Source organism: Falco cherrug, chromosome Z (assembly GCF_023634085.1).
Source record: "Falco cherrug isolate bFalChe1 chromosome Z, bFalChe1.pri, whole genome shotgun sequence".
In the NCBI taxonomy this organism is placed as follows: domain Eukaryota; kingdom Metazoa; phylum Chordata; class Aves; order Falconiformes; family Falconidae; genus Falco; species Falco cherrug.
The window spans coordinates 43,544,802-43,571,263 of NC_073720.1; the positions used below are offsets into that span (position 1 = coordinate 43,544,802).

General features: G+C 40.7%; 2 protein-coding genes across 17 annotated transcripts; one reads left to right on the plus strand and one right to left on the minus strand.

Moving 5' to 3' along the window:
• Positions 1-16: 16 nt before the first annotated feature.
• On the minus strand, positions 17-20,443 carry HNRNPK (heterogeneous nuclear ribonucleoprotein K). 13 transcript variants are annotated; one of them, XM_014281710.3, is made up of 16 exons: positions 20,306-20,442; positions 17,561-17,640; positions 17,376-17,455; positions 16,444-16,541; positions 15,000-15,056; positions 13,464-13,507; positions 12,506-12,578; positions 11,818-11,931; positions 10,690-10,818; positions 9,918-10,225; positions 9,057-9,111; positions 4,806-4,856; positions 2,710-2,731; positions 2,551-2,633; positions 1,925-2,094; positions 17-1,074 (listed from the first exon to the last, which is right to left on the minus strand). In XM_014281710.3, the coding sequence occupies exons 3-16, from the start codon at positions 17,422-17,424 to the stop codon at positions 1,044-1,046; spliced, it is 1,284 nt and encodes a 427-aa protein (XP_014137185.1). In that variant the 5' UTR covers positions 17,425-17,455; positions 17,561-17,640; positions 20,306-20,442; the 3' UTR covers positions 17-1,043. The 13 variants fall into 13 exon arrangements, with proteins under 13 accessions (XP_014137185.1, XP_014137184.1, XP_027664247.1 ...); XM_014281709.3 differs by having other exon boundaries at positions 17-1,135; XM_027808446.2 differs by having other exon boundaries at positions 16,444-16,553.
• Positions 20,066-25,455, plus strand: RMI1 (RecQ mediated genome instability 1). Of its 4 annotated transcripts, none has more exons than XM_055698563.1 (2): positions 20,066-20,166; positions 22,648-25,455. In XM_055698563.1, exon 2 carries the CDS (start codon positions 22,671-22,673, stop codon positions 24,552-24,554), a length of 1,884 nt encoding a protein of 627 aa, XP_055554538.1. In that variant the 5' UTR covers positions 20,066-20,166; positions 22,648-22,670; the 3' UTR covers positions 24,555-25,455. The 4 variants fall into 4 exon arrangements, with proteins under 4 accessions (XP_055554538.1, XP_014137168.1, XP_055554537.1 ...); XM_014281693.3 differs by lacking the exon at positions 20,066-20,166 and adding an exon at positions 20,524-20,641; XM_055698562.1 differs by lacking the exon at positions 20,066-20,166 and adding an exon at positions 20,661-21,213.
• Positions 25,456-26,462: the final 1,007 nt, after the last annotated feature.

Genomic DNA, 26,462 nt, shown 5'->3' on the forward strand with positions numbered 1-26,462 from the left:
GGTATTACAGGAGATATCCAGAGGCTTTATATTTTTTTAATTTCTCACAAATAACTTCTATGGAATTCAACGTACAGCAGGGAAACCAGTAATTTTTGCATACAATGAAAAACAAGTTACAGAGTTAGATACTATTGATTTGCCAATTCACAGGAATTTCTACCTCATACAAATGAAAGCTCAGAAAACTGTATTTCATCATTCAGTAATGGTACAGCAACTGCCATTTCTAACAGTGTTACCTGCATTAAGCTAGCTGTCTATATCCAGGTGTACTTCACCAGTTTACTCAGTGACATCACAAAGTTTTATAGTATTTTATTTATATACTGTCACCAATATATATAATGTACTGCAAATAGGGCCAAACACTTGCAAAAATGTCAAGTTTTACACAACATTTGCATTAATGTTTTTGCTTTTCCCAACAGCAAAGCAGAGTCATTGTTTTCACATGGTTTTCTTTAATTTGTCAAAAAATCTCACATAACTCCATCTATATCAAAGAAGCAGAAGGGCAAGCTTAACAGCAACTTTCGGGGGTTGGGGGGGAAGGGTGTTTCCATCTTAGATACTACGTTATGTACATCTGAATAAAAATGACCACCAAGAATAGGTTCACTAGATTTATTCAACAATCTTAACAAGTTTCTTTTGAAAGAGCATTACATTCTGCATATCGCTCTCAAGGGATGCCAGGGACATGTGGACTACCAGTATTCTCCCCAACTGAGAAAGATACAGTGTACATAAAAGCAAGGTGTTCACAACAATTACATAAAAACATTACAGTTTACTACCAACAATGAGTAAAAATAAAATTCACTCTCTCTGCTGCTGCTTCAAAATTTCAATGTTAGTCTTGTGTGCCCTTTCCCTCCCCCATGTATTTGTAAGGAACTAAAACGTTACATCTGGTGGACAGCAAAGATTCCACTACACCTCAAATGCAGAACACCTATGAAGCAGAGGAATGTTGGCTTTTTAAACAGAAGCAGATTAAAAAAAAAAGGGTGCAGGACTCCTTCAGTTCTTCACTAGTCTTAGAAAAACTTTCCAGAATACTGCTTCACACTATAAAAAAGAAAAAATAATCTTGCATTAGAATCCTTCAACATCTGCATACTGCTTCACACTATAAAAGAAAAAGAAAAAAGCATGTATTAGAATGATGAACCATACATCTTGCATCAACATTCACAATGACATTTTTAAAGCAGATAAAATTACAAGTTCCTAATATATTTAAAAGTAAATAATTTAAAAATATCAATGGCTAATAAATTATAGGTCTATTAATATATTTTAGGCACATTTTAAGTATTAGTAATCTAAAGAACATTCAAGTTAAAACATTATTATCTGCTATGACAGCCAACATGTTAATAAAGCAAAACTAAGCAAATTAATTCTGAAGCTAGCTTTTATTTGGCAGAAAAGACAAAGTAATGTCAGCAAGGTGTGAAATGCTGCATAACAGCACCAAATAGATTTCAACTTGTCCTGTAGAGGCATGGTCTGTGCCATATGGCAGACTGTGATTTGTTGTCAATTTAGTTATCTAAAAACAACAAAATCACTAGTCTTCCACACAGAACTAGGCCAACATCCACTGAAATCTTCTATATTTTCTACAGGCTCTATGTAATTTATTACAAGTAGTTTTTTGCAGCAGTTTTCACCAGAGAAATGAGAGGATTGCTTGGTTAGGGCGTCTTCCAGCAAGATTAGTTTTGAGAGTGTCTTCATTTTAATTTGAACGGAGAACAGAAGAGAATCAAGGCAGAACTACCACTGGAGAAGTTAGGTTTAAATTGTTACTTAGAACCTGCCTTGTAAAAACTGCATCACAAAAAAGAACAGCTTTAGAGTACACATGTCTGTTTAAAACTGATAGTGGGGATAACATTAAACTTCAACTTGCCTGTTCTGCAGTAAATACTGTGCATTTTGTATCTGGTCCTGTGTTCCCGTAATAGTTATTATCCGATCTTCTGAGCCTTCTAATGGTTCATCGATTTTGATCGAAGCTCCTGATTCATGGCGTATTTGTTTGATTCTCTGGCCTCCCTTTCCAATAATAGATCCTGCCAACTAGGGAAGAAAGCAAAACATTCATTTCCTGACACAACTTTCTCTCTAAAAACAGTTATGAAAATCACAGCAGTGTTTGAGTAGCTTCCGTAAGTTTAGTTTTTAGACTTGCAATGGAAGCTTACTTTACAGCCCCAAAACAACCTCTGCAGTATTAACAGTATAAACGCAGGTGAGAAAACTGTGGAACCAGTTGCTCAGTCGCAAAAAACATGTTACATAGACCATCTCTATTACTGAATTTTAACAATTACTAAAATCATTTAGTGTGTCTCGAAAGTGAAGACACAAACCTAACACTTGAAGAACAGACTTTTGGTCATTTAGAAACATTTGGGTTTTTATCAAGCACCCTAAATACTTCTGATTTACTTGTGCAGTTTAAGAAGAGGCTGTGACCTTTTTTTTTTTTTTTCTTCCTAAAAGACAAGCTGAGTGCAAGTCACCTTTACTTACATCTTTGGGAATTGTTACTTGTGTTGTGATGATAGGTCCACCGAGATCTCCATATGAGCCACGCCCCCCTGCATAAGAATAATCTGATTTAAACGTATGCATCAAGCCCTTTAATAACTATGTAATAAAGACCCATAGAAGTCCTATATAAACACTTACCATATCCAGAGCCACCCTCAAACTGTAAGAGAAAGAGAAAAAAACCTTAAATATTGAATAGCCATGCTTCATTAACATATTTTCATCTTAAGTATCATATTTGTAACTCTTGAGCCTATTTTATGCGAAGATGTCCACACCCTGCCTTACTATAAACACAACAGTGTTGCAATCAGAAGCATAATGGAGGGCAGACCAGAAACAAAACGGGTGGGTGAGGGAAAGTCTCATTAACCTCTTACCGTGCCCTGCCAAGATCTCTAAGAGTAAGACATAAAATGACATAAAGAATCCAGCTGTACCAGTTTACCTAGCAGTCTCACTAATTCAGCTGCTGGTAGACAGCTATTGATGTGACCTACTCCTGACCCTTGAACTAAACCAACAGACAAATGAAAAGATCAGAGTACAGCCTTATTAATGTTACCAATACAGCTCAGAAGAGACTCAAGTCTCCAGTTTTGGGACAAAAAGTTTACCCAGTGACTGTCAATCCTCCTCTGTAATCTACATCTTTAGGATAAAAAATCCAAAGCTATTAAGAATAGCTCTGTATCTTGTCTTTTGATTCAGATTATGCTACAATCCTTTGTATCTCAGAACTGATCATCATGACATGAGTCACTTCTGTTCTGCTAAAAACACGACTTGGAAGAACTGCAGTCCATTGGAAACACCTACATTTGATCAGTTTGTGAACCACTGTATCCCATGGGAGGGACCCCACACTGCAACAGAGCAACAGTGTAAGGAGGGACGAACAGAGACAAAGTGTGGTGAACTGACTGCAAACCACCATTTCCCATCCACCCCCTGCATCACTCATGGCAAGAGTAAGTAGAAGAGCTGGGAATGAAGGAATGAAATTAAGCCTGGGAAGAAGGGTGGGGGAAAGGTGTTTTTAGTTTTCCTCTTTGTTTCTCACCATGATATTCTATTCTTAAGTAGCAATAAGTTAATCTTCCACAAGTCTACTCTGTTTTGCCCATGACGGTAACCAGTAAGTGACTGCCCTGTTATCTTGAGCCACAAGCATTTCCTTCTTACTTTCTCCCCGCATCCATCTGAGGGGGAGGTAGGGTGGTGAGGAACAGCTGGGTGGGCACCTGGCAAGCAGCCAAGTTCAACCAACCACAACTACTTGTTTGCAGAAGTTGTAAGGCTACAACTTTTCTCAGATTATTTACCTGCTACCTTTTCAGAGTATCAAAACGAAGGCTACTCAGACCACAGGGTTGATCTTACCCTCTTGTCTCTAAGCTATATTGTGTACTCACATTATTTAGCAATACAGGTTGTAATACAACATAATAGAACTTGTGGTAGAGTCCAGAATACAAGAGAATGAAGGACCCTGCTTAAGACTTAATTCAGAAGCTGTTCAGAACAGTGTACTTCACACCACAGGTATATTCCTGTTGATACTTGCCAAAGGGTCCTTTTTTAGGCTAGTATGTTTTAAAGACCAATCCTTTCCTTTATCATTCATTGCTGCCCACCCAGACTACAAGACAGCAAACGAACTTGACAGATGAGTTAAACAATGACATTTGCTGTACTTATGCAAGCAAAGAACTGAGGTTTAGTATTTGGCAGCACTTTGCCATCTTCTAGACAGCGTGGACCTGATGAACTCCATTAACTTCTCTTGCCAAAACCTATCCGATCAAATGGTGTATTTTCAAAGACATTGATAAGTGTAATAGTTTATACATAAATCTAAGTAAGAAGCTCTTTTTAGTATTTTCTGTCTGAAATATGAGAAAACACACAAAGTTAATACAAAAACGCATATCCTAAATGTAGCATCTACAGTGCATCAGTTATGGAGAAAGTTACTATTTACAGTACAAAAATGGGGTGTAAAAAAGGCACAAAAAAGCTCCTCTCCTTTTGGCTGTGGTGCTGCATACTTCCATGTTTCTATCACCATTACCTGCCTGCACAGGACACGCTGCCGATAAATTTTAAGTCAGGACAGCTTTATGATTTTCAGCAGGTGCAAGCTGCCACTGACTACACTCCAGATCAAGAAATTCCCATTATCACTTAACCTGTTCAATAAAACAGTTTTAAAAAAGATTGAGCAAACTCACCAACTCTGGTGGCTGCATGTCATCACAGGCATCCACGTGACACTGCATCATCTTCCAGACACAACGTAATATGAAGAAAAGAGTAAAGAAATCTGTATTAAGTGTATGTCATGCAGACTTACAAGTAACTTGTCAAGCGAATATAATACGTACTGGTGTACAACAAAAACTTTAGAAGTGTGATTTAGACCACTTTTAAGGCTTGCTCCCTTTAAATTTCACTTTAAGGAAACCTTAAGTGGTCATATTCACTTTTTCCCCTCTTTCTGTCGTGTAAACAGGTGGGTTTTTTTCCTCTAACAAAGAAGGTCAGACAGCTAATGGCAAAGCGAAGCTTAAACAAGCTTTTTTTTCTTCTTTTAGAACACCTTCAAGGGTTACTATGTATAAAAATCTTTATTTCTGCCACATGCTAGAGAACCAAAGTTTAAGGAGATTAAAATAAGCAACTATCAGTGATTATCTCTATACCAACCGCAGGTCAAGTGGGAAGGCCACTGAGGACACTGCTTCTCATGTTCTACCAATTCATTTCCATATACCTCATCTAGCCACTAACTAGACTAACAATCTGCTGCCGCCTGACTGTATTAGAAATCTCATTGTTTTTAAAACATCTAGTATATAGCATTGCTTTCTTTCAGAAGTCTACAATTGCACCAATTTATATTGATTTGCGCACTTGAAAACCAGCCTCTCAAACAGGGTATCTTAACATATGTAACAGAATACGTCCCTATACAGATTCATTTGTGCTAATGACTACTGGTACTAGAATAGAGACCAGATGACACACTGGCTGAATAAGGAATAGTTTAACTTTTACATCTAAAGAAAGAAAATGCATGCAGTCCTAACTGATGTAAAATTTTTTTACCATCATCTTCTCTGGTTTTTAAGGCAGAGCTAGAAGTGAAATTGTTACGTTCTTCCAGCATGTGCGTGGATAAATAAAAAAGCTGTCATGACATTCTTCCTTTACTGGGTTATTACATGCTTGTGAGTGTCCTATCTCATAAGCATCAAGAGCTTTTTGCATTTTTTAACTGTATGTGCCTTTATTCAAGTGTTTATATATCAAAGACACATGTATATACATACATGTACAGAAAAGCTCAAGAACTAGGAGTATTTGAAGGCACAAAAGCACACTAGAAGTCTGAAGACACAGAATTCTGTGAGAAACAGTCCACTTAATCGGAGACATTCTGATTTAAGTCTCCACTAATCTAGATTTCAAAATTTTTAGTCCTCTGAAAACATGATCAGTTAAATTGAAAAACAAGTGAGGGGATAAAAGACTCTATGCTTGTCCACGTTACTTGTCCACCCCTCCCACTTGTTATCTGTGTGTGTTTATGTATCTGAAAGACCCCTGAGAACAAGGTATTAAAAAAAAAAAGAATACTGGAAATACATTCAGGTTTTTTTCAGCTCTCAAAATAGCTCCTATGGTCCACAGGCTTTTGATTTGGAGTAGTTACACACTGAAATATAACACTCTTCACAGAGGAACAACAAAAGTCTGTCCTTCAGGAAAAAGCTTCAAAAGAGGGATTATAAACCAAATAAATTCTTTCATTAGCAGTGCATAAACAAACTACAGCTGTAAGCCCTGTTAACAGACAAGTACCTTAAGTGGGTGACTCTACACCGGCAAGAGGAATTAACACACCTTTTAAAATCAAAATGGGTTTTTCTCATCTCAGCATTTGTAAGACTGTCAATACAGTTTTATCTCTGAAATTCCACAAAATTCACAATTCAGCATCCAGTTTTAAAGGTCTCGAACTACTCAGTCTTTCTGTTGTTAGTAAAAAATGAGAACTAGCAAAAAAATAAAATTCTTTACTGTCCTTATCTCAGCTGGGGTAAGAGCTGATTCTCTTTAATAGCTGGTACAGTGTTGAGTTTTGGATTTGGTGTGAGAATAATGTCGATAACATGTTTTTTAATTGTTGCTAGGTATATACTAAGTCAGGGACTTTTCCGTTTCTCAGGCTCTGCCAGCGAGAGTGCTGGAGTGGCACAAGAAATGGGGAGGGGACACAGCCAGGACAGCTGACCAAACTAGCCAAAGGTATACTCCAGACCACAGAATGTCACACCCAGTATATAAACCGGTGCGAGTTTGCCAGGGCCTACCAGTCACTGCGCGGGGACTGGCTGGGCATCAGTCAGGAGGTGGTGAGCAATGGTACTGTGCATCACTAGTGTTCTTTTCTCCTTTTCCTTTGGATTTTATTCTTCTCCCCTTCTCCATCCTTTTCATTACAATTATTGTTGTAATTGTATTTTTTATTTCATTTCAGTTATTAAATTGTTTTTATCTCAACCCTCGACTTTCACATTCCTGCCTGGTTCTTCTCCCCATGTCTCTGTGTAGTGGGGGAGCGAGCGAGTGGCTGTGTGGTACTTAGTTACCACCTGGGGTTAAACCACAGCACATACATTCAGCATTTCCATGATTTTTGAGATGTTCATCTGAGAAAAGCATCTATTCTTGCCTTTTATTGTATCTATGTAAAAGAGCACTTCCACTTTGAGAGCAGCTCTTCCCATTTATTGCTTAGTTCACAATCCACAAGGATCTTGTTTACTCTACCTTAAATGTTTTGCTAGAGAATGGTTTCTGTGTGAAATGAAGGGCAGCACAAGAAACCTTACATTTCTGCCATAACATTTCCAGCTCTGGCCTCACAATCCACATTAAGACTTCCTATCTGCTTACACAATTTAGGGTAGTATGATCATGATTAACTGAAACTAGAAATTAAATTGTCTTTCTTGGGAAGTAGTCCTCACTTTAAAGAGGCTAAGATACTTGGTCATAAAGGAGACAAAGCCATGAACACTTTCACCATGAAGATGAAATAAAATTGCTTTTTGGAAAGAAAAAACAAACGGAAGTGACTCCATTTGTAGGAATTAATGATAAGAAAGCAAAGGTTAACCTGACAAAAGTCATGCTAAACAGAAGGCAAAATGGATTTTTTTAATTCTAGCTGGAATGGAATAAAAATAGAACACACTACTGCCCCAGAGCCAAGCTAAGTAAGCCTGTGCTCAACCAGATACTCAAAAAACTGAGCACAGTTTATACACTCTAGCACTGGCTTTGATAGCTGCAAATGTAAGAACACAAAAACTGAGTTTGAAAACGGGTAAATACAAATAAGGAATACTGGAGGTGTACTTGTACTCGGTTCTTCCAGTTTCTTAACATGCACAGCAGCATGAGGAACAGGTTTCTTAGGTAACTGTGTGCAAATCTTTTATTTTAGTATTTCTAGTTAAGCATGTGACATTCTTGCAATACACACTTCCAGTTAATTTTTACTCCCAAGGAGGAAATGTGTAAAGCCCGTTTAGGTAGTCTTATTTCACAGCTCTTCTCCACTCCTTCCTCGTCTATTCATTTAAAAGGAAAAAAAACCCAAAAAAATCTTGTCTCACTTGTCAGCTTAAAGAAGGTGCCAAACAAAGACATAGGAGAAAAGATTGTTACTGTAGCTATTACCTTCCAGACACATGATTTCTCTTCCCAGGAACCTTGTATAACAGCAGATGACTGCTGGGAAGTTGCACTTCAGAATATAACATGGAAGGGTACCTTTAAGTATTTTTTTTAAGCTTCTATATACTACGAGAGATTTTTTTTCCCTCAGCAAGTATTAGCATTAATATGGTTGAATATATCTAATTTAATTAGGACTCAACTTAGCAGTGGCTCTAGCTCTGAAACATTTGGAATTACAGTGGATTTTTTGCAGACACAGACACCAGCAAATAGACAGAATGGATTCAAAAGAGCAACCACCTTCCAGATCAGCTAGAGCTCTTCAGAGATACTGTTCTATGATCTGCATTATTCTATCTATACTTGTGTTTTCCAACATTAGTGTTAAGAATGTTTGTATGAATCAAAGAACTTCAGAAAACAGTGTTCTGACATGTTTTCTTTATCTGAAAGGCCTATCAATTCCTATTTCTGTCATGTGATTGAAAAAAAAAAACTATCTTAAAAGACAGTCAGTGCAAGACAGCAGGGAGGAAAGAAAGCAAACGATCAGACACCATCACATCCCATTCCTGCACAGGAAGGAGTATTTGTATGGACAAAATGTTCTGGTTCTATCACCAGAACCATGCATGTCCCACGCAGAAAGAAGTATATGCGTTCAGCAACGGTATCTTCAGTCAGCATGCTAACTGCGCTTATAAAACATAAGGCAAATTTTAAACTCTTACCATGCCATCATAACGGTCTCCTGGTCTGCCCCTTCGGTCATAGGACATAAGATCTCTAAAACAAAAAACACAGCAGCATGTGAATTGCTTTGTAAGCTCCTTGATTTATTCCAATGTTAAGGTTTCATGTTCATGGTTCATGCACAACTTCATTACGAACTACTATAGCCAAGTACTGAATGAGATAAAAGTTTAAGTAACCTTGCGTAGATCAGAACAGTGCAGCAAATAACTAAATTCCAGTATTTTTCAAAATACTCTGGTCTAATACGTACTCAATCTTCATAGAATCACAGAGTATCTCAAATTGGAAAGGACCTGTAAGGTTCAACCAGTCTAACCCCCTGCTCCTCTCAGAAGCCTTACTAAGGGAAATTAGCAGGTTTTATACTCATGCTAAAAAGTCTAAAAACATGCGTGAAGTGCACCATGAAGGTTCAAAACCAAATGGTATAGAAAAGAAACAAGTAATGCCTTTAGTTTTTAAACTAGCATCTTTTCAGTGAACCTCATAATTCTGGGAGTCTGGCATGCTTTCAGATTTGAGTTCAGCCACAAAAGAAGTCAAGATGCCAGTTTAAAAGTGGTTCCGTTGCATGTAAGGGGTCCCAATGGACCAAGGGGAAGAAGGAGGGTTAAAAATGAGGGAAGAGGGAATAAAGAAAATGGGTTGGTGAAACATCAACACGTCAGGTCAACACCTTTGCTTATTTCTGCCTGTGCCCACCCATCTCTTATGTGCACAAAGAGCAGCATCTTGCATAATCATGACCAACATCAAGAAACACTGGAAAAGTGAACATAATTCAGGAAGCTAAACACAACGTGAGTTTTGTCTAACACATCTATGCAACAACTCACCCGCCACGAGGAGGTGGTGGAGGAGGAAGAGGAAGATTACGAGCTCTGCTGCCACCTCTACCACCACGACCTGGTGGAGGTGGTGGAGGTCCTCTGCGAGGGCTCATATCATCGTAATCTCTTCTTGATGGAGGCATAGGTCGTCCACCACGGCCAGGGGGCATTCGATCAAAACCACCTCTTCCACGCATTGGAAAGCCTACTGGACGTCCCCTTCTATCATCAAACATCATTGTGAAGCCACCATAGTCATATGTTTCATCATAGAAATTGGGATCATAAGGCTGGGCCCGCCCTTTAATCGGAGACTGAAACATAAAAACAAAAAACAACCCCGCAAACTGAATTAGGACTATTACAATTGGCATATTTAAGTAATATATTAAATATATAAATATGAATTTAAGCATTTGGAACATGTTCTTGATTTTTCAGTGCTGGCAAAGAGGAGATGTGACCTGTTTCCTTTGAACTAGGTTTCTGTACAGAAAGTGCTGTTACCTATACATGGCAGAAAAATTTTGACTCCCTTTTCAAATTTTGCATCTCAATGAGTAATGGCCCACTAGTACAAAAAATTGCTTCCCTCCTCCATAAGGTGCACCCCAATTCTAGGAAACTGAAATCACTTCAAAAGGTGGTAACAGTCAATCACTTTGTTACTGGAAAAGTAGGAAAAAGAGAAACTGAAAGATGCTTGTTTTCATCCAAATGATCCCTAACATTCAGGAATGCTAATGAAAGAATAAAATAAATTTATTATAAACATTACCTCAGAGATAAGATCCAAGATAATCTTGATACATTCAACAACTCTGTCAGGTTTTCCACCAATAAGCACCACTCTGTCAGTAGAATGAGGACAACACTCTTGGAAGAGCTTAATGGTGGTCTGAGTGTTCTGTTGAAGAAAAATAAAAGACCAGATTGTCTAAAATAACTATTATAAACAACTTTATAAAGCCATTGAAACATTTTTAAAGAAACAGTCCAAAAGACAATTAAATTCCCTGCCATTTTAGATGCATGCTTGCTTCAGAGTTCTCACAACAAATTCAATTTTAAGATTTTTTTTTATTATTTTTTTTTTTAAGATCTGTGCTGACATAATTTCTATGGAGAGGACAGAAGTTTAATTTTCTCCTCTCATTTATGGCTCGTTTACACCATTATTTAAATACCAGCAAAAGGACCACATATCCTTGTGACCTCAGAGGTTGTATTAACCTTCACATGTCAAGAAAACATGCTTTGGGTGCAAGAGAACGAAGCTACTAGAATTATGTCTAATTGTCTTGCCCTTCTCAACCGATGCAAACAGCTCTCAGCTTATGCCTGAACTGACCTGAAATTGCCTCTGGCACAATACCAAGACAAGACAGAAAACAGAAGTGTTTTAAGTTCACAAGAGACCATTAGCTTTTCAAAATCTCATTCCTTCACTGAAAGAAAACAATGGTCTGCTAGGAGGTAGAATTAAGAAAAGATTATAAAAAGAAATCCCTTTTTCAGTAATATTCAGACATCTACTGAATTATTATCTGAAGAGTTTGTGGAGATGCATTCACCCTAAAGCACTTTGCATGTCCAATCACACAAATCTAGTCTATGCAGCAGCTCATTCCAGGAGTGATGAATGCCATTTTAATTTAATAATAATAATAAAAAAAAAGAAAAAAGAAAAAAGAAAAAAGAATCCTTCCTTTCAAAACATTACCAGAAATACTGCTTAGAAGCTTGATAAGTCCTAGGCTTTATCATCAACAACTACTTTACTCCTGAGTGTCTGCAAGAAAGTTGCTACTCACAGAACACCAAAATCATGTTTGTATTATGTTCTGAAGGAACTGCTGCACAGAAGATACCTACACCAAATCTCAGAAGAACAAGAAACAAGTACCTCTCTAAGTTCTTTAATTTTAGCACCCTTGACGCCAATAATTCCTCCTGCCAAACTCTGGTGAATGAGAAGTCTTAATTCGCAGTCAAAGTCGCTGCCTTTGTAGTGTTGATACTGTAACAAAGAAGCATGTGAAGAAAAGAGTAAAATATTAGTCACATAAATATTTTAAAAAATGGGGTTTTGTTAATTTTTTTTCTCCAAACACAATGGTATGATTTATTGCTGAATTGTAATTCTCTACTTCCTTTGATGGGATCACAACTATTTAAGCACCTCACATCAACATAAACTGATGTCAAAACAGTTTTTGTTATTTGTAACACATTACATTGTACAACTACCTACAAAGGTTTAAGAAGGTATCGAACAGTGCAACACTCTACTTACAAAGCCAATGCAGGATACACGTTACAATAAAACTACTTCAAAATGGGAATGAAACAGGTCAGCAGGCAAGTATTTTGAAAGGCAGAAGACTGTTTGAAATGCTTAATAAATAGTTACTGACTCTGTCCCCTATCAAAAAAATGCCAACATGTAGTTTGAAAGCCAAAACCCTTCTTTAAAAGGCTTTTGGTTTCATTTTTTCATTTCCTGCACTTAAAAAGCAGCAAATCATCTAGAACCATCTTGGTTTAGAAGCTGATTTTTACCTCTAAAAAGAAGCAAATGTTAAGAGACATACCTCTTCTAAAGTAGGGATAATCTTCTTCAAGATTTCTCCAATTGTCTCTATATCTGCACTTATACTCAAGATTCTGTTGGAGGCCACCATGTCAGACAATATGGAGAAGGCGGAAAAGAAGAAGTAAATTTTTTTCATCATACACAGAATTCCAACAAGATTTACTATACAGAAGAGCATACAATTAATATTCCCCATTTAAAGTAAACCTGTTTGCTCAATTTACAACACATGCATCTTTGGTTTTGCCCAACATATATGCATGATAAATTTAAGATTAGGTAGGTCTTGCAGAGAGAAAGACAGAATGGGCTTTTGGAAGGGCTCAGATTAAGTGGGCAAGAAATTGACGCAGAACTGAAAGAAGTGAATATTCATGTTCCCCGCCACCACTAATTTAGGATACCCTCGCTATTACATTGGTAAAACCGGCACACCTTCTCATAGAAAAAGTGGGGATATGCAAGTCGTGAACATTGTATCTGGAATAAGGTTATGAGACCAGTTAGAAATCAGATTACTAATGGGCTCTCCAAGAAAACAAATACAAATGTAAAACAAAAAATAAAAGACAGAACAAATGAGAAGTGAAGGGAAGTGAACCAGAGTTAGCATTTCATCAGAAATAATTATGAACAGGCAATGTTGAGGGGAGCAAGGTGGGCCACAAAGACAGAGCGAGAGACTATTTTGAAACAATTTGATTTACAATGCAGCAAATATGCAACACTTGAAGCTGTGCTCCTTCCATTGAAATAAAATTAGTGGATTGTTTGGGTGGGCAACTCACGTAAAAGTTCAGTGACAAAAAGACTTAATGGGGAAAATAAGACAGAAAACTTGAAAAAAACAATACACCGTCTATAAGGGGATACTATTTAATTATATCAAAGGCAGGTAATAAAATACATTTCTCTCTTTCTAATCAGGCAGTGAGGCATAAACTGTTGGGACATACCGCTCGGGGCCACTGCTGTCTGGGACTGAAACACTGGCATTGTACTGCATTGGTCATTGGCGTTCGTGGATGTTGGCATTGGGCATGGGCATTCAATCAGAAGTTGTCAAGTATGGTACCCGTTTGGCAACGAGCACATTTTTGGGCATAGCCAACCAGGGTTTTCACATGGGCGTTCAGGGGCGGATGGGCCAACGTCATGGTGGGCAACGCAGGGGCAAGTCGATCCAGTACATGGGCAACGGAGATATATGGCCAAAAAAACAAGGAGAGGGAAAAGGGGGAAAAGCAATAAATTTTAATTTAATACAAACTATACTCATTACTCTCAATTAATGAAACAAGCTTAAGTTGTTCTGAAGACTAACACAATAACGGATTGCTACACCAACTGTGGCTTAACAGTATGGACCTTAAAAATGAGTCACTTGATCTGACTAAACTACTTTTTACTTTTAGCATATGTTTCAGTAGCAGGCTGGCTCATGAGGGTAGACACAAAACCTGTTGAGACTGATATTACTAGAACCTCGGGCAAATTGGGAAAGCTAGTTTTCCAGACCAATCTAAATTATCTGGACTTAGGTGACATTGATTTACTTTTAAAAAAAAAAATAAAAAAAAAAAAAAAAGGAAAAACCAAAAAGCCATCACAAGAAAAACACCCTAAAAAAAAATCCCAGCTAGCTGCCAAAGTTACTGATTCCTGACCATTTAAATTTAAACCTGAATTCTAGCTGCGGTAGTTTATGAACTTAGTTGGAACTGATCTGTAATGGTATATTGCCAAATCTCATGTTGAACAGAGTCTTGATCGGAAAAACTGTTGAAATTGTTGCTGATGTTAAGTACAGGAGTGTAAACAAATGGAGTTTAAGAAGCGTTGCCAAGTTTTATAAATACACAACATTAATGCTGAGCATGTGTCTAATCACAAGAGTCAACCCACTGTAATATGTGAATAGGCAAGTAAGTCATGACCATTTAAAAACACCTCCAAGTAACAGAATAGAATGTTCTTTTACTGTTCTATACCCGTATTTAAATCAAGCAACCTTAACATTAATGCTTTTGTGCTTCATGTGCAAGCTGTTGAAGAACAGATGGGACTATTCTGTTTGCTTTTTTAAAGGAAGTTAAAGAATTGCTCTATCACTGGGTTATGCCAGCCACTTGCAATGGTTTTAGCAGTACTGTAACTGAATCACACATACGGGAAAGGTACAATTAAGGGGTTTAAGCTTTGTCAATATTTCTAATTAGGATATTTACTTGCTTGTAGTGTGTAGTTTAGTGGAATCCTATCCAAGAGCAAAGAGATTTATTATAAACCTCTCTTCCCACGTGAGTCAAGTTGGGTTTCAATTACTAGAGATTGAAGAACTAAGTTTAACACTCAATACAAACTGCCTGCAACTAGACTAGTGATGTCTAGAGTGGAATTGCTGCCATTTCTAGAAATGCACGCAATCAAGCTTCCGATGTAGTGCTCTGAAAGAATTGGTGTTAAATTAGTTCAAACTCATATATACTTACGTCTGTACGAAGTGCCTTAATATTTTTGCCACCTTTTCCAATCACTGCTCCAGCATTCTGGAAAATAGTTTTCAAAAGTTATGTTCTGCCAACACAGCACACACTATGTTTTTGAACTCATGCCTAAGAATAGTAAATCTGCTTCTGCATTACCCTGTTGGCCTGGGGGGCAGGGGCGGGCAGGCACTGCTTTTGAAAGGTTCAAATCAAACCGAAATGAACTGATATAGTTTGGCCTTGGAAAAAATGACCAACAGCTCTTACCACTGAACTTAATAAAGAGGATGATGTTCAGTTTTACAACCAGTATTACAATTCCAAAAGGAAGTTTCTAGGCAATTCTGCTTGTGTTAAAGCAAACTCATATACTATCTCAGCTCTCCAAATTATACTGTATGAATGTAATGTAAGTCAATGACTTCCCTAATTTATTTGATCAGCTTTCTATTTTTTATAAATTTAAGGAGTATGTTTGCAAATTCCACTTCTGCGTTCCAAGCATTTCTTAATAATTTCAAGTCGTAATTCTGTTTATACCTCTGTAAGTTATCTGACTTCTAAGAGCAGTATATTCTGAAAAAGGTTAAAGCTGACATTAACCACTAACTTCAACTTTTTACAGTAATAGGAATAAACTAGCAGATAGTCAAGAGTAATTGCAAGACTCTTATTTTTACCAGGTTATTTCAAGAATTACATGCAAAATTACTGCTTTTATTACACAAGTGATATATTATGCTAACAGCATTCAACACATTTTGCAGTACCCTATCTAACTTGACTACTGGTCAGAAATGTCACGAAAAGTTAAGGTAACATTCCCCCATGCCAACACAAAAGGCTGAGATACTTCAAGAAGTACAGCTCATCTGTAACAACTGGAAACGCTAGAGGCAATTCACACATAGCAACTTTACTGTAACTGTTTACACTTGTCAACAAAACCATTGCAATCCCTGAAGTATTACTCCCACGTTTCTTCCTACTGATATGTTTGAACAAGTTTAGTGCATGTCTTTGGGAAAGTTACCAAAATCCTAAGGAAGTTCTCATCTTACATTTCAAATTTAATTTACAATCCCTAGCTGATCATTCTCTAAACTGCTTCCTTTCCAAAGACTAATATACAATCATTCCCCTCAAAATAATAACCTTCTATGCAAATATAAAAACACCATATAATTTCTATCGCTCTGTTTTCAGCAAGTACATATTTTAAGAATAACTGTATTAATTCTCAGGGACTTAGCATTTAAAAGAACGACTAAAGGTAATTCCACAGCAATATACTTTTACTAGAATTCATGCACACTTAAAATTAGTCCTAGTATGTTATCTCATATTAAATAAAGTAGATATTCTTTTAAACATACATCCCAACATACACTTTGTCACCATCTTGAGCAATGCTATAAGCAAAACCAGTAGAAATGTAAGAGCATACTTTGCTCTGAAGCAGGATGCGTAATTCAACCATCTCATCTGTGTTCCGAGATCTTTTGAAGGCCTGCTCTTCCTCCATATCTTCTGCAGGACGTTTGCCTGTAGAAAGGTCCATAGGGGAGAAACACAAGCATTTATTTAACTTTCTAAGTTCTAACAAAGTGGAAAACATGCAGAATTTATGCTCTGTATTCTTAACACGTTCTTTTCTATTAGCCCAGTACTAATTACTGATGCCTACTCTAAGCAGCCATCGCACAGAAACAGGTCTTTACTTCATCAGCTTATGTATCAACTAACTACCGAAAATCCATTTGACATCTATGAACTATGGTTTAAGTGAGAATGTTACACAGTCAGAGAGAAATTCATAACACACTGTCTAAAGCAGTGCAGCATCACCCACTCAGTATTTATTTATGATTTACAATTGGGAAAAACCTTTCAGGCAAAAAGCTCAAACGAAACTTGTCCAACACTGAAATACTGCTGGAATAATACTACTTCAAACACTGTTTAATGTTTAAGTAATTTAGTAATGATGCCCAAGAAGTTTTTCATGAAGCTCTTTAGAGGTATTTCACATATAACATAAACCTGCGCTAAATGAAATGCTATTAATGGATATGCCTGATAGTATTCTTACATATTCACACTTTCCACACAAGTACTTAGATCTACCTATGACATATTTTTAAATCCTTAGTCATAACTTTCAGCTACTTATCCCATGTTTAAAACATGCCAACAGAATGATTATGCATTTATGCTTTGAAATAATAAGTCCAATTAAATATGAAAAGATTTAATGTGGAATGCAAAACTACTGCCGATACAAACAACTGATACAGTTGAAGCATTACAAAATATTTAGCAACACTGAAATTTAAAGAGTTTTTTTTCTAAAAAGAAATAGTCCTTTAAAAAATTTACCATTTGTCTCTGTGTTGGTAAAGGTCTCTTCCTGTTGTTCAGTCTCCATTGCCTTTTTTTCTTAAGTGGACAGGCAAAATCTGTTGAAGAATAAAAAAGCTGGTACATATATTTTGTGAAAAGGTAAACTGTAACATCGTGTTAAATGGAAAAAGCAAGAAGAAATGCCTGCTTCTAGAACTTACCACTATTATATATCCTTGCAGAGAAAAAAGTCAAGTATTCTGGGCGGGATCAAAATCCAACAGCCTATTGCTTCAAGAGCCTATGAAAACAGCATAGATCAGTTGTGACTGCTTGCTTACAGCTCCAATTCTCACTACAGCCAAAATTCAGAGGTTTGACCTGAGTTGTTGCCGCAAAGTTTTTGATTATAGAAGAGAAAGCATACTCAGGCCAAACACACCACTAAAAAAATATAAGTCTGTAAACTTACATACAAACAATTACAGTCTGAACTCTATTTTTTGGGCACATAGCTAGCTTTAAGTAGCCACATTTATTAAAAATTGATTTCAGGTATTTCAAGTGAACATTCATCCAGGCCCCTCTTTTCGACATCTTATGATACATGCCTTGGATTTGCTTTCTGAAGGACACTATGTAACAATCTGCTCCGCTGTTCAGTTCTAAACAATTTAAGCTAAAAAAAGTCCCGTTACGGTAACTGTCAGCGTTAAGCATTAAAAATTCTCTACCAACGTACTAGTTTGCATTTTAGCATGCTTTCCACTCAAGTATAATAGATGAACAAAAGACAAATACCTTCTAGCCACACTGGAAAAAAATCTTTTAAAAATACCACCCTCTGTAATTACATATAACTTTCTGCACACAGAGCCAAGAGCCTCAAAAGCAGCTGATCTTTGCTGTGAAATTTATCTGTAAATACTATTAAGTCACATTAAAGAGGTCTAGACCAAAGAAATAATTTCGTGACTTACACTCTTTAAGAATGTGTTCCTACAGATATTCAACCTACTCAATCATATTTCATCCCTGTATTTTATTAATGTTCACTGCCTTGGTAAGTGGTAATACCACTCATTCTGATATCCATGAAGGAAATAAGAAACTAGGTGCATCTAACGTTTCCAACATACTCTCAGCCAGCTGTTAACTTGTAGTTGTTGCCCCATTTGTACAGGCTTACAGCAGGCCCTTGCCTTCACAGTACACACTGGTCTTTCCAGCACTCAAAGTGAGCTAAACGACAGCAGAAACTCAGGCAGACACTGCCAAAACACTGAGGGGCGCGGGGGGGGGGCGGATTTTTTTTTTTTTACAGTTTAAATAGAGCTTTTGGAGCCGTTACTCCGCTTCCAACGACCCCAACAATTTTGAGGCTGCGGGGAGCGAACCGCAATACTGTTCAGGGCTTAGCCTCCCCTAGTCCCATGTATTTACTCCCCTAGCCACGTGTACGTAAGGTGCTCTCAGTTACAGCTCTCTACTGGGTAAACGGAGCTCGCGGGATTACATTGACTAATCCCGTGTTTTTATAAACACCTGAAGGATAAGGCGGCCACGAAAGGCTAGAGGCGGCATCAGCTACCGCAGGCCCAAGAGCTGGTAAACACCGACGCGCCTCAGCCCCGCTCCCTCCGGAGCGCGGCGGCTCTTCCCGCCCGCCTCTCTCTCCCTACGGCCCCCACGCCTCCAGCCGCCGTCACGGCCTCCGCGGCCCGCCCGGCTCCTGCGCGGGGCAGCGGCGGCGTTACGTAACCCCGCAGCCCCTGGCCTCACCTACCCGGCGGCGCGGACCGACAAAAATGGCGGCCCCTGTAATGGCGCCGGCCCGCTGCTAGGCGGAGCCGGGAGCGGAAAAGCTGCCGTCACCACCACCACGCGGTCGCACGGAGGTTCACTCCCCTCTGCCCAGGGACACACAAAGGAGGCGCGCGGCGGCCCTGGCCCCAGCGCGGCCGGCGCAGCGTGACAGCCACCTCGCCACCGGCAACAGCGGCCGGCTGAGACGCGCCACCTCCATCGGCCTCCCAGGGCCGCCTCCGCACAGGCCGAGGCCGACAGCGCCCTCCCCTCCGCCCGCCATAATCCCCGGCAACTCGCCCCGGGCACAGAGTTACCAAGGGCGGGCGCAGGAAGGCGGCGGCCGGCGCTCCCCCTCCCGTAGGGCGCACCTGCCAGCGCCGCCGGCCTCCACCGCGCCGCCCCGCAGGGAGCCATGCTGGCTGGGCCACAGGGCCTGGGGCCGTCCGTAGGGACTGCGGCCACCCATCTCGCCTTCCCCTCGGGGCGGGAGCGGCCCTTGGGGCCCACAGACTGCCCTCAGCCGCCTGAGAGGCTTGCCCCAGCATTAGTTGAGGCGGCGACATCCCTGTCTCCTCCTTCCCCACGTAACGTTCGCCTTTTTCCACCACCGTCGCTGCGGGAACCACGGGAGCACCGGGGCACGGCGGCGGCAGTTCCCGGGGATTAAGGCCCCGCGACCGGGCAGGCGCAGGTCTCACGCATCGCTGTGTCAGGCAACTGCGCTGAGAGGGGCACAACAGCAGCTCTGCGGGCCTCAGCAAAGCCCAGTCTGGCCTGTTCCCCACCCCACCCCCCCCCCCCCCACCCCGGGTCTCCCAGCGCGCGAGCAGCGCCCCCTCCTCGCTGGCCCCAGCCACACCTCGCCGCAGGCTGCGCGTACCTGCGCCCGCCGCCGGCCCCACCGCGTACGGGAAAGAAAGGGGAGAAGCCCCCACGGCCACCGCGCACATCCACCAGCGCCACCAGGCGATTGGTCCCAACACCTCCCCCATCCGCGGGTCCGCCGCCGCCCCATTGGGTAAGGCCCCTGCCTGTCAGGTGTGGGGGGCGGTTCCCCACGCCACCTCGCCCTCCGTGAGGGCCTGGGCGAAGTAGGCCTGGCGGGGAGAAGGGCCGCGCTATCCGTCGGGCATCGCCGTGCCGGCCGGTCTGCTTACCTGCTTGGCAGGAGCCGCGATGGAAGCGGTGCAGGCGCTGGGCGGAGGCGGTAAAGGAGGGCGAGAGCGGTTTCAGTCGTGAGAAGAGAAAATGGCGTCTGCAAAAATCCCTCCTTCTGCTCGTTGCCTGGTGCCGGGGGGGGGGGGGGGGGGGGCAGTGGGTGGTGGCTCTCGCGATGGTTAAAAGCGCGCGCGACGCGCGCCTCCTATTGGCTGCTGGCGTGCGCAGGGGTTTTGGGGAACTGCGCGCGAAGAGTGGCCGCGCCCTCTCCCCGTCCGCAGCGCGCGGCGGTGGGGGCTGGTGTGGCGCAGTTGGTGCCGCGCTTGCTCTCCCCGGTAAGTGCGGGCGGCTCAGCCGCAGGCGGCGCGGGGGAAGAGGGCTCGGCCTCCCTGAGGGGTGCGGGGTGTGACACCCCAGCCCCCCGTTCTTCGCCTCGCCTCGGGGCCCGGCGCGGGGGACAGCGCCGCGCGAGCGCGCGGTTGCACTTTACTCTGGTTTACCCTTTGTGCGGTGTCCTCTGCGTGGTGGGGCTCTGTGGGAGCTTGGAGGCAGGGGGGTCTTTCTTCGCTGCAGCTTATAGTGACGATGAACCAACCGCAAACCTCTGTTTCTGAACTGTTACAGTACTTGCAGTTTTCGTTGAGCTCCTCGGACACCCATTCTAAGGGGTTACACATGATCCATACGCAGTCAGGCAGCCTCATCAGTGTTCTGCAAGCGGTCCATATGCAGGAGGTGAATGCATCAGTAGCAAGTTTGCTATTGATACGTTGGCGCTCTCGAGGGGCAAGAGACCTTTGCAGAGGGATCTGGATAGACTGGAGCACTGGGCAGTCATCAGCAGGATGAAATTTAACAAGCCCAAATGAGAGATTCTGCACCAGGGATGGAGTAGCACTGCACACGAGTATGAACTGGGAGAGGAGTGCTGGAGCGCAGCCCTGCAGGGAGGGATCGGGGGGTGCTGGCTGCCACAGGCTCAGTGTGGGTCAGCAGCGTGCCCTGGCCGGCAGGAGGGCAAACCGCGTCCGGGGGGGCATCAAACACAGCATGACCAGCCGGTCAGAAGCGGGGATTGTCCCGCTGTACTTGGCCTTGGTGCGGCCTCACCTCGAGCACAGTGTGCAGTTCTGGGCCCCACAGTTTCAGAAGGGTGTTAAGGTCCTGGAATGTGTCCAGAGGAGGGCAACGGAGCCGGTGGGAGGGCTGGAAGACATGTCCTGTGAGGAGCGGCTGGGGACTCTGGGTTTGTCTGGCTTGGAGAGAAGGAGGCTGAGGGGTGACCTCATTGCTCCCCACAGCTTCCTGAGGAGGGGACGTGGAGAGGGAGGTGCTGAGCTCTTCTCCCCGGGATCCAATGACAGGACACATGGGAATGGTTCAGAGGTATGCATTTCTTTATGGAGAAGGTGGTCGGACAGTGGAACTGGCTTCCTAGAGAGGTGGTCAATGCCTCATGCCTGTCAATGCCTTAAAAAGAGGCATTTGGACAATAGCCTTTATTTCTTTTAACTTTTCATCAGCCCTGAAGTGGTCAGGCAGTTGGACTAGATGGTTGTTGTAGGTCCCTTCCAACTGAAATACTCTTATTTTAAATGTGCATAGCTACTTCCTAAACTAACAAGAAGCTACAGGTTATTAGCCACTGATGTTCCTGTGATAATGACTGCCAAGACCTGGTGCTATTGCAGCCAAACCCTGGGCTGGGTCTCTAGGTAACAGTGATATTTCAAGCTAGCTTTCTGTTGTCAGTTACAAAGCTTTCATCCAGTTAAAGTGGAGAAGTCAGCCCTGTGGTACAAGTGCTGAAAAATCCCAGCTTGGTTCTGTTGTAGTTAGGGTCTTTTAATAACAATGCTGATGTAATGGGAGAATAACTTTTCAGGTCAATTTTAAAAGTAAACAGTGTTAACAGCAGTGCCCACAGAAATAAAACAAAAAAACAGAGGACATACATGTAACAACTGCTTTTGTTGTTTTCATTCTTTTTTTCATCTATCTGCTTTCCATCTGTAACAAAAGGATTTCAGTTAGGTGTTTCTAATTAAATCAACAGAAAAGGGGATGTCACCAAGTAGGATTGCTCATATAAGTCTCTATACTTTACTGCTACTCCATGATGACACAAATACACGTACTTTTTATGCTGATTGAAACTTCAAATATTGGAAATGCATGTATTTTTAGTATCTGTAGAAGTGTTTTTAATTTAAATTGCTTCTATTTTGTCACACGTAGAATAGCAGAACTTTGAATTGTGACCAGTTTTTTATAAAAAATGAGCAGACTTGTTATAACATTAGCTGTTGTCAGATGAGTAAATATGTCTTTTTTGTTCTAGGGAATTCACTCTCTTAAAAGAAGATGTCTACATCTAACATTGCAGCAAAAGTGGAAAGTTGGCTTGCATCAACATGGCATGTTAAAGTTCCTTGGACATGGTTGGAAGCATGTATTAATTGGATCCAGGAAGAAAACAGTGGTAGTAATTTAAGTCAAGCTCAGATCAACAGGCAGGTATTTGAGCAATGGCTTCTTACCGATCTAAGAGATTTGGAATATCCCATTTTGCCTGACTGTATCTTAGATGCTCCCAAAGGAGAGTTGTCAGGCTTCTACTCTATACAGATTGACTCACTGGTTGATGTTAGCCAGCCAGCATATTTGCAGTTGCAGAAGCTAAGAGGGAAAAGTACTGTAAATGAAGAAGTAACAACTAGTACTCAGGCATTTCAGAAGCCCTGGGAAGCAATGCCTACTCGACTGCTGATGCTGCAACTGACTGATGGGATACATCAAATTCAGGGCATGGAGTATCAACCAGTGCCTGTCCTCCATAGTAATCTTCCTCCTGGAACAAAAATCACTGTACAGGGTAATATTGCATATCGTCTTGGAGTCCTTCTGCTTAAACCAGAAAATGTGAAACTGTTGGGCGGTGAAGTGGATGTTCTTCTGAAGGAGTATTCTCAAGAAAGAGTCCTTGCTATGTTAATTGGAGAAACTGAAAGCCCTAATTCTGTTGGGTGGGCTGGTCACAACCAAATTGTTTCAAGGCCTGTGGATGAATTCGAACAAAATACAGGCCCTTCGGATGAAGAGCTTTTAGCCAGTCTTGGTGATAGTAATGAATTTACTTTAAACAATGAAACAGCTTTAGAAAGTGGATATTGCAGTGGAAGCAACAATTTTAGTACAGCCACAGGTTCACTGACTGTGTGCAATGGAAACGCTTTGCTGGGAGAATGTGGAAGGCCTTTGCCTAGTTCAGATGAACAAGTTTCACCTCCCACAGAATATGATGATGGCTTTTTAAATGACTTTCCTTTAGAGGATGACTTTCTTCTGGAAGAAGAGATGCAAAGAGAGCCGGAAGAAGTGCCGCCAGTGGTTGTGAACAGAAACATAGGTTTAATTACTGAGAGGCTTCCACATATATCTAGAAGCTCTTGCAATTCATCTTTAAATGGCACTTGTGAAAAAGATGATGTGAATGAAAGAAATAAGCCTGTAGACACTATAAGCAAGCAAAACACTTTTGGAAGAACAGTATTTGATGGATATAGAAATAGTATGAGTAGCTTTTCACAGCACAAGAGCTTACCTCAGACCTGCAGTTCTACAGATTTTTCTTTGGAAAAGCCTCCTGAAGAAAGGCAGAATGATACATACCTAGATGAGAGCAAATGTAAATCTCAGCCCAATTCTGACAGCAGGCGGTTAGACAATGATCTTCTGTTTTTCTCAAAACCAGATCCACAAGCAGTTCAGCAGAACCATGATTCACAGACCTTTCCTTGTAGAGCAGCAGAGGCACATTTAGACTTAGATTCTTCACCTTTCACATATATTTCCCTTCTCCTTGCAAAAAACCCAGAAACGATTACGATTCTGAAAGTTAAGTGCTTTATTGTTACTCTCACTGGAAACCTCACAAGCAGCAATGGGTCCTGGGGCATAAAGGCAAAAATTTCTGATGGTTCAGCTTATCTCGAAGTAGATTTTGCTGATGATATTCTGACAAGTTTGATTGGCTTTTCAGTGCCTGAAATGAATAGGCTGAAAAAGGATAGAGCTTTACATACGAAGCTTAAGGATGGTTTAGAGAAATGCCAAAAACAACTGATAGATCTCTGTTGTTTGATGACCATAGAGTTTAATCCGGTTCAGTCAAAAGCGACTGTCGTAATTCTTCAGGATGCTGATGCAAGGCATCTAGAACAGTTGAAGGAACGTTTGAATAAATAACGTGTGCAAACTTGCAGACTGTATATTAGGAGCACCTAAGTCAGGTTTCCCCTGAAGGACTGCTGAAAGTTAAATTTTAAAGTTACGTGGTATGTCTTTTTCTCTTGCCAGGGAAAATGATGAAACAGTGAGAGGAGGAGATGACTTGTTGGAGTGAAACTTAGCAGTTTGTTTCTTATGGTGATCGTATTGTTTTCAAATTTTTCTGTCTTGGTTTAAAATACTCATGTATTATTTCCATTCTGCAAAATCCTCTGTGTCCTTGACTGGTGATCTGGAGGAGCAGAATTTGTCAGGAAACGGATAACAAACCAACTGTCTCATTGTTACGCTTTTTCAAGGATGATTACTTGCCTGTTTTTTAAAAGGTAGCTGTAGGAGACTGTCAGTCTTTACTCGGAGGAGTGGTTAAGTACATTTAAACAAAGAATTAGTGTTTAAATGCGGTCACCTCTGACTGTGCCAACCTGAAAATTTCAATACATATTCAGTGTTCAAGAATGTGAAGTCTGGAGAAATGAAAGGTTTTCTTCCAAATGTGGAGGGGTGTGTGTGGGGAAAACAACCCTATATATAAGTGAGATAAAAAGCTGAATATTTTAAAAAAAAAAATTTAAAAAAGCCAAATAATTTGAAATCTCCTATTAACAGAAAAGCATGATTATAACATGGAGAATCTTTTTTGTCATGTTAATGTTAACCGTTGCTAATAGTTTTGAACCCACAGGCAACCTTATTCATTAACTCTTAGAATTGCTGTCTAACTTTTCCACAAAGTAGTCTAAATACTTGTGCTACAAAGCTGTTGTATGTGTGTATTTAATGGTGGTCTTGATTGATTTTTTTAAAAACATTTCTGCTTTAGAATGTATAAAAGTAAATAATTAAAATTTTCATTTAAGCTGTGGTGGAAGCTGTTTAGTCACTTTAAAACGCAAATGTACACCTTGTGGAGTATATGAACTATTGGAAGTGGTTTGATTAGATTTTGTTCTTCCTTCTTCCCATCGTTCTCTTTTCTCTTGTGGGTTTTTTTTCTTTTCTGTTCTTTTTTTTTTTGAAATGAGAAGGATGAGAATACTGCCAGCGTTAGGGAACCAACAACAGGAGAAGTCTGCACATTGTTGGCAGTGTTTATGAAAAATCTGAAATTGGTAGGCAAGAAAGGAATTTTTTTCAGCTGGGCTGTCAGTATCTTTTTTTAGAGCCTTTTCTTTCTCTGGACAATGTCTGTTAGACCATTGGGAATTGCTGTGAGAGACTGTCAGTATTGCCCTACTGCCCTGCCCTCAGCTGAGAAGCATCCTTTGAGACTCCAGGTGACCTAAGGAAAACTAGAGGTAAAATTTACAAAGGTAAAAGTGGAGGAGGGGGGTTCTTGAGGTTTTTTTCAGGCTCAAGGTATAAGCTTTTTAGCCTTATATTTTTTACGGTTTAGAAATGCATAAATTCCTGTGTCCCTTTTCCTTCCTCTCCTTCCATTTCCCTCCCCACTCCAAAGTTAACCTGAGCAAACCATAACCCTGTGAGTCATCTTTGGGCTTATTTTCCAAGTCTGTTGGGAATTATGCATCATTTAGAACTCTTTAACAGCAAAAGCTTTTTCCTCTGTGGAACCTATATTGCTGCATCTTTAGTTACAGATTCAGAAAGCATTGCTTGGTAGTAGGAAATGGACCAAGCTTCATCTCATGTAATCCCTGTAAAAGGTAATACATCTGATTAAACCTTTAGTGCAGGTTTATGGAAATATTTCTTTTATGATGGGTTATGGAAACTTCCTTTGAAGTTTTGGCCTTATCATGTAAAAGAATAGGAGTCCTTAAATTTGGGCTAAGTAAATAATCCAGAGATTTTATTCTACTTGTGCAAAGCAAGAGGAATGCCCTTCAAAGCACAGAATCAATT

Coding starts and splice junctions, on each gene's coding strand:
- RMI1 (XM_055698563.1), top strand. CDS start 22,671: ATGTCTACATCTAACATTGCAGCAAAAGTGGAAAGTTGGCTTGCATCA.
- HNRNPK (XM_014281706.3), bottom strand. CDS start 17,424: ATGGAGACTGAACAACAGGAAGAGACCTTTACCAACACAGAGACAAAT. Junction 12,579..13,463: donor GACAGCAGTGGCCCCGAGCG/GTATGTCCCAAC, acceptor GGCCTCCAACAG/AATCTTGAGTATAAGTGCAG. Junction 10,226..10,689: donor TCTTGGATCTTATCTCTGAG/GTAATGTTTATA, acceptor TTTATGTTTCAG/TCTCCGATTAAAGGGCGGGC.